The 14,212-nt window shown below is 40.5% G+C and overlaps 1 protein-coding gene across 2 annotated transcripts in view; it reads right to left on the bottom strand.

The window, feature by feature from the left end:
* enah (ENAH actin regulator) overlaps positions 1 to 14,212 on the bottom strand; it is an 87,169-nt gene continuing 72,957 nt past the window's right edge. Inside the window, exons 7-15 of one of the 2 annotated variants that reach the window (XM_086262854.1) lie at positions 12,726 to 13,060; positions 12,104 to 12,237; positions 11,885 to 11,933; positions 9,938 to 9,989; positions 9,703 to 9,769; positions 8,630 to 8,677; positions 5,995 to 6,079; positions 5,153 to 5,210; positions 1 to 4,542 (exon numbers count right to left, since the gene is read on the bottom strand). In XM_086262854.1, coding sequence (XP_086118980.1) covers positions 4,505 to 4,542; positions 5,153 to 5,210; positions 5,995 to 6,079; positions 8,630 to 8,677; positions 9,703 to 9,769; positions 9,938 to 9,989; positions 11,885 to 11,933; positions 12,104 to 12,237; positions 12,726 to 13,060 — 866 coding nt within the window. In that variant the 3' untranslated portion in view covers positions 1 to 4,504. The remainder of the gene's footprint in view (positions 4,543 to 5,152; positions 5,211 to 5,994; positions 6,080 to 8,629; positions 8,678 to 9,702; positions 9,770 to 9,937; positions 9,990 to 11,884; positions 11,934 to 12,103; positions 12,238 to 12,725; positions 13,061 to 14,212) is intronic. The other variant, XM_086262855.1, reaches the window with a different exon arrangement.

Consider the following 14,212-nt stretch of genomic DNA (forward strand, 5'->3'; position numbering starts at 1 on the left):
TTGTATTGCAATTTTTATTTCATTTGCTCAAACAAAAACAATATGTTAGCATGTAAGAAAAGACTAGACATGAGAACAGTATGGTACATTTCAGATGATAAAAGAATACGTCTGGAAACCCCTCTACAAAACTTACTTCAGTCAGTCATCTCTGCCATTATTCCCACAAATTCACAACTTCCATTCCCTCAGCTGGATTTACAAAGTGTTTCCATCATTGAGCAGACCTCACAGCCAAAACCAAAACGTTTTTTTTTTCCCAATCAGAGATTTCCAAGCATGTAAAGAAAGCTAAGCTGCTGAACACAAAGAGTTTCTGTGACATTTAAAATGGCATGAGGGAACACAGAACACTGCAGCCAGACTCATTGGGACTTCCAAACAGGGCTTCAGGTTTACAAAAAACTAAATCACACACACTGAAGATCATCTTTGAACCCTCGTAGGCCTTGTGTATCAAAGTTTGATTGTACTTCTGAGCTGTAAGAGAAGCAGCTTCACAGCTGCATGGAAAGAAGTCATGAGTTATGTTGAAAGCAAACAGAAAAACACTTTGTTTTCTTGGAGGGAACAGTACCAAAGTGATTGAAACTCTCCCTTTAAAATCAACTTGACCATGATGAACAAAGAAAGAAACTGCAGATGATCATAATGACAGTCCCATAGATATTATTACTAGTCAACTTTAAATCTTTGACATATTAAATGCAACTTCGGAACAAGGCACAAACTACACAGCTCCACAAAAGAGAAACTTTTCTTGATCAAAACATTTCCACTTCCATTGTGACATGTTTCTGCTTTTGACAAAATCATTAAAACCTAAAATAAAAAGGCGACTTTTCTGAGATTGATCATGTTTAGCAGGAGACCGTCAGGGTTAAAATCCTTTGGTGAGAGAGCCACAATGTTGGTGACAGAGGCTCTGAGCGACAGCTGTCACGGTGGATTGCTTTGTTTGTGTGTGGGTTTTTTTGTCTTAAAGTGCAATCGATGCTGTGTAAACACTCTTGGTGAATGAGTTGATGAAACAGCCTTTTTTTAAGTGGATAAACCTAAACTGTCTCGAAAAAAACATTCCTCCATGGATCACACCATGTCCACACATGAACTGAAACTGCTTTCATATTGTGTTCACAGTATTTTCGAACCAATCTCAAACTGATGACTGTAACTGAAGAGGAAAATGACATTTCTCAAGTGTGTGATGCCTGATCTTATGTAGCAAAGCTATAACATCAAAGCCCTTAAACAGTTGTGTAGAATGAGATCCACCAGAGGCGCCAACATCCACTGAAAGACATGATTATCAAGCCATCTGTTGGGTTAAGTAGTATAAAAACTGTGGTGATAAGAACAACAACAACAACAACAAATTAGCCAGTTAACCCAAAGATTCTTCTAAAGGGGGCATGGCCACATATTTTACACACAGTTTGTTAGACGTGCCATTAGAATTTTGAAGATGGTGTAATGGTTTCTTTGGTCTGGTAGGAATTTCAAAATTCTTCCTCATGAATTCATAATCAGGTCCTCATGGTCATCTCAGCCTGCACTACAAAGCAAATCTGGCATTACAATGTTGGAAGTGTGCCCTTTAGATTTATCATGCAGGTAGCTGGTTCATCGAAACTTAAGGCTTCACTCGCACTTAATTTTTCAAGTGCCAGCTAATGACATCATTTGCGAGGCAATGAAACCATCATGAAAAAAAAAAAAAAAAAGAGTTGCTTGTGCAATCTGCATATTTGCAAAGTTGCACAGAGATAGCTAGTTTAGTTTAGTTAAGCTGCATTAGCCTGCCTTGTGAGTGAATAGTTGTCAATATGACGGTAGTGTCTGCAAAGATATGTCCCCAAAGGACACGAACAGCCACTGTCTGGCACTAAAGCAACCTCTCCACATACGAATACTGCCTCACTGAGGCTAATGGAGTTAGCAGTTAGCGTTATCTAAGTTAGCCGCCTGTCACCAACTTCTACAGAAATGAGTAATTGCTTCACTTTGATCCCAAACAGCATGTTTCACTGGTCTGCTGCTCTTTTGGGATATTTACATCATTTTGCTTGCTACCAGCAGCACTGAAACATGTGCACAATATGGCTGGCAGGTGCTAACAAGTTTTAGCAGCCCTCTCAACAGCACACAACTAGCAAAGAATCACCAAGCCAGATGAGCACTTGATGTTACCCCTATTCAAAGTGAAAAACGGGTGAGAATGTTGGAAATGTGACAGGTGCCCAAGGGAGCTAGCATTAGCTGTCACTAACTTAAGTAAACTAGTGATTACTCAGTGCAATTATCAGCTTTTCCATTTGATGTTAAATTACAGGCTGAACAAGCTTGTTTGCTCAGGCGTTTTTAGAATGTAATCGAAACATCGCAAGCGACACACTGCATCCAAGATTGTGTGGGCAACACAAAATGTCACAAGTGAGAGTTGGAGTCCAGAGAGACGAAACCTGAAATGTGTGTGGGATTGCTGCCTAGGAGTGACCTGTGGAGATGGTATGCTGCTGCTTTTTAAGATCCCATTCTGATGCTTGCAATATACACTAAAGACGCTCACGTTAAAACGTCACCCCCTCTTGAATGCTTAAATTGGCTCCTGCAGAGCACACTGTGGCTGTTAGCTAGCCAAGAAACTCGATTACGTTTTGGAAATGGCCACTCTTCAGGATCTCATTCAGACAACAAGAGTACAGAACCATACCACAGACTTTCATCCATTGCCTCAACCTGTTGCGTTGTATCTTGAAGCTTTGTTGGGACATCAGTCTCTCAGCTCCAAACATCTCTCTCTTTTACTGATTGTACTTTAAGCACTGAAGCTAAAGACATGCTGAAAGTGACAGTTCTATCTTATATCATAGCATGATAGGGGTAAATACAGTTTGTCATTTTAAGGATTTGACAGCAGCAGGAGAAAAAGGCAAAGAAAAAAAATGACACGGTAAGCACTGGTGAAAGAATGAATGGCACATTCATGTCCTTGCATGGACACAATCTCTTAGATTTTTGGGTTATCCGGTGCACCTTTTGAAAAAAAGTTTAATTTTATAAATGTTTTGAAATGAAAACAGAACAAACACCCCCCCTCCAAAAAAACCCAACAAAAAAACAAAACTAATAATAAAGTTCACCTCCAATGTGGCTACAGATACAGTATCCTAGGATTTATAGAAGAAAAATTCTGAGTGTGTTGTGATATAGAAATGAATTCCATGAAATGATGTCTTACAGTGTTGCGCTGTTATTCAATCACATCAGCTTTCAGCTTTACAGAAAGGTGGTGGTGACACAGTAACATCCAACAGGGGCCCAGAAGAGCCCCCCCGCAAAAAAAAAAAAAAGGAGACACTGAAATGTTTGGTGGTGTTTAGGAGCAGGGCTGTAAAAATAGATGCTACACTTATTGCTTGTATTAAAACTTGTGACGGGTAATGTAAATTCGTGGCAGACCTGTGACCTTCGCCGTACTAAGAAAACAAACATGCTAAAACAAAAAAACCCCACAACAGACTGAGAAGGATGGATGATAGAGACTCGTTAAATCAAGGGAAGGGGAACACCTATCTATACGTCTGGTCGAGGCGCATGGCAGGTGAATCAGCACTTCTGTTCAACAGGTAATGTTTGGTAGAGAGCTACAGGCAGCTACACCCCTCAGTGTCTCATCCACCTGCCGCTCGACGACAGAAAAATGACAAAAACGCTCGCTTTGGGAGGGAAACGGTGCCTCTGATGATGACTTCACAGATGAAGAGACGGGCCAGGGAGCATCCTGTATAAAGACTGGATTATTGAGCTACTCATATGGCCGTAGATCCACACTGAAACAGACGTTGGTGGAGAGATTTTATTTGTTTTGTCTAACTTTTTCTCTCTTTTGTATATGTTCAGGTTAAAATAGTATTTGAGGAAGACGAGCTTTACAGTGTCCTGCAGTGTTAGCCTCCACCAGAGACTGTCAGTCCTTCATACGCAAACACACGCTACCCCTATGGCATTATGGGAGAAAAGTTTTTAAGTTTCCATCCTTCGGCTCTCTGCACACTCTTGATAAAACTTTTGACAGTGAGCAACTTGTGGTTAATGCAGTATCACAGAAGAGTTCACTATTGGATTTATTTTCTTCTTATAGGAGGACAAACAGAGAGGAGCCATCTTTGCATAAAGACTTTCGCTCCTCTGTCCTCCAGGATGCCCTCAGCAGGAAGGCGAGGGGAGAGAGGGGGTTGTGAGATGGGGCAGTGGGAATACGAGGCTTTGCAGAATGGATTCTGTGAGTCACAGCTATCAAAGGCTACAAATCTCCTACCACCACCAGCCTGTCTGACACTGCTCCGCACCAGATAATGTCCTCTCTGTGTGGTAAAATGATTTTTGTCGTAATCGCCACCGTTTTTTGTTGTTTTCCATTGTTATATTGTCATGTCTTTAAGTTGACCGGTGTTGTCTGTCGGTTCTTGTGTGTGTTTCTGAACGGGGAAGTCAGATTCCTCTATGCTGTGCTGGACCTACCCAGCTCCTCCCGGATTGCTGAAACACAGAACAAAGACACGGCCACATTCTTAACGTGGATCACAATAAACTAAGCCAACAACTGCAGTTCCTGTAACACTCACTCAAGGCTGGCTTCAAGGGTGAGTCAGTTTCCCCATGTTAAAATACCCAACTTTCGGTGAATCTTTGTAGAAGTGAAAGAATTGGAGCAAAGAGTTATGAACCACCACACTTCTCCAGCGTGTTTGTGCTGTTGGCACCTATTATAGCAATGCCAATAGAATTTAAAAAGTATGAGCTCCTTTGAATGTACACACCCAAGAAGATGATGCTCCAGTCGTGGTGAATGAAATTATAGTATTTTAGTTGTCAGTCAATTAAAACTAACAAGCAGATATCTGTATCCTTACATCACACTAGGTACACTGCAAAACACTGCTAACCAAACTTGCTAGCTTGCTAACTTGCTTAATGGACAAGTTAGACCTTCTTGTCAAAATATGATCACTTCTGGCTCTCACAAAATAAAAAAAAAAGTTTTTAAACAAAGTGTCCAGAAACCATTACTGCACTGTCGTGTTTAGTATGGACTCACTACAAAGCCTTGCTGGTCTTTCTATAGGATGACTAAAGTGGTGATAATTACCATCAATGAGCTCTTCTTTTAGTTTTGACAGCTCCTTCCTCATCTCATCAAGAATGTCCTAAAAAAAAAAAAAAGTCACATTTTCATATAAACATGATAAATGTCATTAGACCTCAGAGACGAGCTTGTCTTGTGCAATTGTTAATTTTGCCCCCCCCCCTTTTCCTTCTTTTACTGTGGGTATGCATCCTGGCAACTGGTAAAAGAAGCTCCCATCTCAGCTTTACATAGTAGCTAATCCCTTCTTAGGTAATCTCTGTGGGATTAGAGCTAAAGACTTACTTAATGACACCAAGATGCAAACAAAGTGACATACACAGTATGGAAGGCGTACTAAAATGATGAGCCTCAAGTTTGACCTATAACTTAACCCAGGCTTACTCAGTGAGACAGTGAGTGTGGTGAGTGGGTCTGTGGGCTGTCACGTCTGTGGCCAGTTGTAGTGACAGATATGCAGAACTCTGACAGACTCTTTACTTATCTAAGAGGCTCATTCACAAGGTCAGAGGGAGGAGCTGCCTTCTAACAGGACTGCACACACCCACACTACCACGCACTGAACTACTAACAGGGCTGCATAAATAATGAAGAAACACAGACCAAGGTCAATAGACGCTCCAGTTCCAAGTTCCATTTTACTTTTATTTTACAACAACAGCACTATACAGCTGACTTGCTTTAATATGAAAACTTTGTGGAGCAATATTGATATTGTCGGGCGACTTTTGGGCCACAAGGAAAAGAAATTCAGTCACCATATACTGCAACAACCTGAAAACCACAATCACAGTATCAAAGGGAATATGCAGAAATAAAATCTGTGTCTAAAAATGTCTACTTACCTGTTTCAATCTATCATAGTCAACAGCTTCTGTTGGCACACCATTGGCACTTAAGGATGCAGTAGGTGTAGGAGTGGATTTAGGTCTATGAGAAAAGACAAAGAGCATAAAAACTACTTGTAAGATCATAAAGCAACACCAGCTACTATGTGATTTATGAGTAATAAATGGAGGTTTTGAGCTCAGTAAAATCATTTAAACCACACAATCTGCCCTCCTACAAGAATGCTGACTCTTGTTTAGCTGCTTGTAAAGCAACTTGAGTAAATTACACCATGAGAGAAAACAGCAGTCGAATAAATATGTCTCAAACTGTATTTGAATCTATTTTATAGAGGAGGAACCATAAATAGTTGAGAGGATAACAAATAAAAACAAATCCGATGTAATATTTGACATCATTTACATGACAATAAACTCTGCAATCAAACTTGTCTGTCACCACAGGCAGGAGATTTATTAGTATGCTGAACTGCACACTGAGCATTTTCTCTTTTGTGTTAGTCCGATATAAAATGCACATAAACACAATTAGCAGCCAAATCCTGGTCGATGCATGCACAAACATTGGATACTGTACACAGAGACATGCAAGGGAATACACAGAAAAGCAAACACACAGTTCTCAGCCACCTATCAAACTGAAATAAAGAGGGGGCAGGTCCAGTTCATGAAATATACTATAATTATATGGAAACTGGATATTAGACTATGCAGTATGGATAGTTTAATATCCATACTGTGAATACACCAAAATATTAAATTCCTTATTAATTCACTAGCACGTTCTGATATGACACAGACTCAGTATTAAGAAGCTGGCAGGTTAAATACTGGGTGCACTGGATATTTGTCTTCTCACATGTTCCTCTGTCAGCTGATGTCTAGGAGAGTTAAGGGCGTGACATAGTCACTCATACCAGATATCCCAAGAATGTGGTTGAGCTGAAGCTTCTCTGGAAAGAATAATAGTATAAAATTCACTGTGGAGAACTGAAAAACTTATAAAAAGGTTATTGCTTCCAGAAGACATTCCCTTACTTTTCCCACAGCTCTGGAAATATTGAATGTGTCCGTTACAAAATAAAGCAACCTCTGTTTGTCTAGACAGAGATTAGACCACATTCGTAACAGTGCAAATACACTTTACTACCCCTGTCTTTTTAAGGAGGAAACCTGAGGTGTGGCACAACTTCCCTGGACCCCCCCCACACACACACACACACACACACACTTAAAGGAAGGAGGAGGATACCAGTAATTAAGAGAAGGCTGGTATTGCCCCATACACCATGTGAGGGACAAAAAACATTCAGAGCAGCCAGTTACTTTCAAGATAGGACACGTGACAGGAATGAGAAGTGAAGGAAAAGGAAGTGACCTAAACAGCAGGTCATTAGGTAGCTATGGGACTGGGAAAAATTCGGAAACTGAGATTGTGGTGTGTTTGTGTTCCTTTTCATGCTGGTCTCAGAACAGAAGAAATGGTGAAGGTAAGAAACAGACTGAGGAAGATAAATCAGTGCGCACACATTATACAACATTTACACAATAATTAAAAAAAATATTAAAGCAAACAAATTAGTGTTTTGCAGATGATTTGGTGTATGTGTATATTGTGATTTACCTGCCCAAATGCTGCCCATCACACAGTAATACAAAATATAAAAAAAATATATATAAAAAGTAGCTACCCCTGGCTGTAGCTCAGGTAATACACACCACTACCTGAGCTACAGATACACATTCACATCGGGATGTGAATGTGTATGAATGTTATATAGGGAGCACTTAACAGTTTAGAAAAAGTGTTTGTGTGAATGGGTGAATGAACGAGTTGTATAAAGCGCTTTGACTGCTTTGACTGAGAGTAGAAAAGCGATATATAAGAACCAGTCCATTTACCATAACAGTAAAAGTCAACGTTTTTCTGGTCAGATCAACAAAAAGCTCCGTGCAACACTACAGGGTCTGACAAGTGACAATCTGCTCAGCTCAGCTCTCTGTGGGCTGCATATGAAAGTCAATTTTATTAAGCTGGAATCAAAAACACCCATCTGGTCTTCTCTCTTGTGTACGTGTACACACACACACACACACACACACACACACACACACACACACACACACACACACACACACACACTCTTATCTGTCAGAGCCTGCTGGAACTGTTCTGGCTCTTCAAAGATAATACTCTGCCAAGTCTACTCTACACTGGGTGGACACACATTTTTGTGTTGGTCTGTATGATAGGGTGGGTGTACAGTATGTGACGGACACATATGGATTTCCCCATTTAAAATAAATTAAGTTCTGAGAGCAGCGGGCACACAGCATGCAAACACAATGACTAGATTATATTAGAAACCCATCATCCAGACGCACACTGATTTAGAACACACAAATTGGACCAAATGGCACGTATTAAACAACAGACGAGCAGTCCCGGCCCCCTACAAGACTGATAAATGTAGTAAAGAACACAAAGACTGCACACGATTCAGTCCAAACATCCAAGCACTTCGAAAGAACTCCTCTCCAACCAAATCGTCACAGCAAACCTCAACTTTAAAGGAAGTTTGATTTGAAGAAAAAAAGGTTCTCTCAAACTTTTCAGGGCTTTTCGCTCTACCTGTTGGAGGAATCTGCTCCCATGGGATTCCTCCACGGAGACTCTCGTCTGTGTGAGCAGCAGAAACACTGACTTTACAAATTACAGTGTAAAACCTATATATGTACTGCAAAACGCCAGCCTAATGGGAAGGCTTCTGTTAATAAGTGGTTGTGTAGATGTAAGAAAATACCTGGTAAAACCCTGATATAAGTTATGTTTACTTAAAGTTTCTTGTGGAGTTCCACAAGGTTCAATACTCGGCCCCCAAACTGTTTATACTATATAGATGATATCTTATTTGTTACATGTGTGGTGATGTCACTTATTTCAATTACTTTCTGCTGTTGTGGAAAAAGTCTGAAACAGCTTCTCATTTCTGTGTAAAGGAAATTAAAATGTACTATAATTCAGTGATAAAGTATATTTAAAAACCAAAACAACAACAACAAAAAAAAACAAAAAAACCCAAAACAAAACAGAAAACCCAGAAACATGTGGAACCGCCTATGGGTGAAAAGTTCTGAGTTTGATCCTTTTTTGTATCTAATCTGATTCATAACTGTTGTTGTTCAGGCTAATATTAGTTAATGCTAGCATGCCTGCTAACACAGATGAAGTATATTTTTTGATACATAAAATATGGTCTTGCATGGTTAAGGTTGACTAATTCATCCACCACACACCTTCATCTGGTTATGGATGTACACCATTTTTATTATTTGGGTCACTACTGTATATGAAAATATGTGGTAAGGATGCCATTACATTCTCACCCGTTCATTCTCACACACACGCTGGTGGTCTTATGAATCTGCACATAAAGGCCAGGATAAGCTTTAGTGGTGTTAGCCAGCACTAAACGGCCCCAGCAATGCATCATGCTAAAGCTAGTTGATGCTTATGCTTCAATATATCCTTGTATAGTTTCAGAGGCTAGGAAATCATGTTTAGCTGTGTCACACTGCCATTCAGTTAGGAAATGATCGGCATTCATATCCTGGGTGAACTTAATAAACAAAAATTTAATTTAGAACATAAATGTACTTGTAATAAACAAACATTTCAAATGGAGATGCAGGAAGACACTGTACCTTCCAATAACTGGAGATTTGCTACCATTCATGGTGTTTGTTCTTTCCCATGGCTTCCTGGGCATGTCTGGAAAACAGAAAACAAAATATAAGAAATACTGAAACCAAACATGAACCGACATTAAGATCAGTATGCCTATAACCTAACGAGATTAAAGCTAGCTGTAAACCTTGTCACCAGTTTCAGGAAGATGCTCGTTAACTGCTAATGCTGTTGTCTTCATTTAACACTCACCTGGTGTGCTACAAGCTGACACTTTAGGGGTCGTATTTATCTCACCCTCCTCCTATTGGGCACACAGAAACAAGGTTTAATGAGTCACAATAAGGATCAAGAACAGGTCTTGTGATGGAGTGTCTACACAGAATCACAGACATCTTTTAAACAAATTTAATCTGTAACACCAACACAAACTCAGAATTTTATCCTGTCTTCCTTCTTTCACCCCAACCAATCGCAGCAGATAGCTGCCCCTCCCTGAGCCTGGTTCTGCTGGAGATTTCTTCCTGTTGAAAGGGAGTTATTCCTTCCCACTGTTGCCAAAGTGCTTGTTCATAGGGGGTCGTCTGATTGTTGGCGTTTTCTCTGTATGTATTATTGTAGGGTCTACCTTACAAAATAAAGCACCTTGAGGCGACTGGTGTTGTGATTTGGTGCTGTATAAATAAAATTGGATTGAAGGTTATAAGAAGTTGTGAACTTGAGTAGTAGCATGCGTATTAGCAGTGCTGTCTATTCTGAAATAGGCTTGTTTCCTTAGTTTTTCAGTTGTCAGTAGTCTTATATCAGTGGGGTCATGTGTTGCAGGAAGTTCTCTCTAGATGACCTGCTGACAAACGTCATGATCTATTGGACCTCTGGCTGCATTATCTCCTCCATGAGGTTCTACAAGGAAAACTTTGGCCAAGGTCTTGATGCTCCACATGCAAAGTAAGTGAGAACAAATGCCAAATTCCCATAAAGCACATCAGCAACATCTTATTGGTTGAAAGGTGTTTGTTGTTAACAGTCTTCAACAGCTCTGTGCCACCCAACTTTGTCATTTAAAAACCTAATTTTGAAATATTCAGAATGACTTGTTTAGTAAAATCTAATGCTGATTCACAACTGTCACCGTCTCCTCCCAGGATACCAGTCTATGTCCCCACGGGTTTCGCCTGCTTCCCCAACGAGTTGATGCACACGCCCAGGCTGTGGGTCAAACAGAAGTACCGTGCCAAAGTGCTTGCTCATAGGGGGTCACATGATTGTTGGGTTTTTCTCTCTGTGTATTATTGTAGGATCTACCTTACAATATAAAGCGCATTGAGGCAACTGTTGTGATTTGGTGCTGTATAAATAAAACTGAATTGAATTATTCATTTTATATTAAACCAAAAACCTTTGCGATCAAGACAAAATAACAGAGTGCAGAAATTAAATGTTGTCAACTGACCAAAAAAACAAAAAACAAAAACGCTCCCTTAAAAACTGACCACATATCTAGAGGCACAAGTTTGGAAAGCTAGAACGTGGCTGTTGCTATATGCAGGTAGAAAGCACTAGATGATTTGTAATTATAAGCAAGAAGTTGACTCTTAAATGCCTTTAAATACCTGTGCGCAAAACATTCATATTGGCCTCCCTACTTCCACTGCCCTTATTAAGCCTGGCAGAACCATGACCAAAGCTTAAAAAAACAACAACCCCCCCCCAAAAAAAACAAAAAAACAAAACAGGAAACTAAATCAAACAAACATAAAAAAACCCCTAAAAGGCTAGATTTTCTCCATAGAATCATGTATAAGTAATTAATATAATACTCTAGGAATAGAAAATAGTATGGAAAATGTTCAATGTTCAGCTAGAATTCAACCATGTCAAGTGCTATTTAAATAGTGATTGGTTTATATCTTTATTAATATATCCACAACTCAAAACACTATTTTCTGCAATTTAGGTAAGTACTTTATGACATATGTCAATAGTAACAGACAGGTATGTAGAACATGACATCCTCTAAAGACATACAGACTTTCATATCGAAAGTACTCAGTGATCAAGGAGTGAAAATACTCTGAAATAACCAAAGCACACTGAGGAGCTATCGTCTGACGATAGCAATAATGACATTTTGAAACAAAGTCAAACACAGGACCATAGCATGACAGGGGCTTAGACGATGGTTCTGGTATTACTTACTGATCTCTGGTCAGGTTCAGGTGACGAGCCCTTCTCCGCAATTCTTCTCCTGTAAGATGTAAAAAGCCCAGGCACAGTGAGGAGGGCTTAAACACTGATCGATATCAAGTCTCATTTCCAAATTTAAAACCACTAATTGCCTATTTTCAGAAATTAGGACAAAATTTGCATGGTGAACAGACAAATCTGGTTTTGGATGATAATATCGTGCGAGTGTACCTCCTGGCCAATAGGGCGCTCATCTCCTCCATAAGCCCCCCTCCTCCAGGAAGTGGCCCGTTACCTCTTGTCTCTGATTTAGCCCCTGTGGCCCCCATCATGGCTGCTGCCAGAGCTGCCCCTGCATCATCACTCTGAAGGGCCACAAGCAAAAACACATTTGTGTTCTTCATAAACAGAGAAGGTATTTACAGTGTTTGGGAAATAAATAGAATAAATGAAAAAGGATTGATGTTTTTAATACTCATTTTATATCAGAAAAGCTATGTTTTTTAAAGAAGTACAATACATATTTTACTCAAAACACAAGTAGCCATGTAGTCATTGGCAGACAGTGAGCATTACATGAAGTCCTCCTGTGAGCCCTAATGAGATGTGACAGATGGTGCGTGTGTGTGTGTGTGTGTGTAAGAGAGAGAGAGAGAGATCATGTGTGAACATGGTGCGTTTGGATAATGTTTTAGTGACTGTGAGATTGTGTATGATGATCGGGGGTGACCGAAGTGCATGCATATGCAACCGGTTGCCTTCCTAATACTTATACACTGTATCCTAAATGGTTCACTTATGAAGACGTGTTAGTCGAGCTTTCCATTGGTCCATTAACAAATCAAGCGCTCACCCTTGGCACTTTGCGCAGCTTGGCTCCAGCGAGGGCAGCAGCCAGGCCTGAGAGAGGGCGGTCCTCTGCAGGAGAGAACAGTCCGGTGGGAAGAGGTGGTGCTGGGGGTGGTGGTGGAGCTCCGGGAGGGGGAGGGGGACCCGGCGGAGGAGGTGGCGTCCCGCCTGGAGTCAGTGTCGGAGGGAGTGGAGGAGGTGGCGGGGGTGGAGGGTGGCCGCCGGGGGTGGTGGGGGTGACGGCCGGGGTAGCAGCCGCAGAGGTCACAGTGGAGCCGGGTGGCAGGGGTGGAGGTGGGGGAGGGGTGGGGGTGGTCAGCCCTGGAGTCTGTCCCACGTCTGTTAGGGACAGGGGTGGAATAAGGAGCAGTGGGGGATGGGTGAAGACAGAAAGACATTTTTCAGAACAATTCCAGACACAAACCTGCGGACGGCAGGATGTTTGCATTAAAACTGATCACACTCCAGCGATTAGATGGATCTCTGGGGTGGGACCACACAAAATAGCATGATTACATTCCATATTGTTAAAGCAATGATTCTGTGTTACCTCTACTTTCCCTGTTTTATGCTTAAGCAAATCAAATTCCTTTTTTTTTTTTGAAAGGGGGAAGGGCAAAAGCTCTTTGGGGAAGCGCACGAAAAAACAGGAGGAAAAACCCTATTTTCATGTTGTCTTTAATCTGACACTGGATAGTTAAGTTGACTGTTAAATGATGAGAAAATGTATTGAAAATGGATTAGGATGTAGACTGAACTATCACTTTTGAGGGGGAAAAAAAAACCCCAAATAGGCAAAGTAGTTCTATTTTCTTAAATATGATACCGACTTATGTTTGTATATCTTTGGCTGACATTTAACTGTCATATTTCATTTTGACCCTGCTGGCTACGTGTTAGCCACAGGTTTTCAGATCAATTATTAATTTGAACTGCATTACTGGAACCAAACTGCAGGATTTGTTGCCAGTGTGTCCCTACTTTTCAACATATAAAAGGAATGATGGCATGCGACATCATACTAGAGCAAATTTGTTTTATTAAAATGTGGAATTAATGACTGGATTTGCGTTTAAAGGAAGGCAGCGTGCCAAAGGGGTAAGTCAGATATCACAATTGCTTTTCATGGTTTACTGAAAACCCAATTTGGACCATTTAACATTCCAATAAACAGAACTAAGACATGCAAGCCACACTAAACATTCAATTAAACAAACAGTTTGGTGCAATGACATACATACACATACAAGCATGCATGTACACACCAATGCATAATAACCAAAAGACAATTATGAAAAGGAACTTGGGAAGAAGCATTAATTCATAAATGAATCTCAAACAACCAGATGTTTGCTTTATGTGGGATAGTTTGTGCGGAACCTATGGTATGATACAAGTAATCCAGCCTCTTTCGCCCAATCATTGTGATGAACTCTGAAATATTTGTTGTTACTTTACTCTGAGTACAAATCAGCTCCTTTGCCCATCTTT

This window comes from Aulonocara sp. 'chitande type north' Nkhata Bay, linkage group LG15 (genome assembly GCF_057382095.1).
Source record: "Aulonocara sp. 'chitande type north' Nkhata Bay isolate Kocher_YH1m ecotype deep benthic linkage group LG15, A_spYH_male_GT1.1, whole genome shotgun sequence".
Classification (NCBI taxonomy): domain Eukaryota; kingdom Metazoa; phylum Chordata; class Actinopteri; order Cichliformes; family Cichlidae; genus Aulonocara; species Aulonocara sp. 'chitande type north' Nkhata Bay.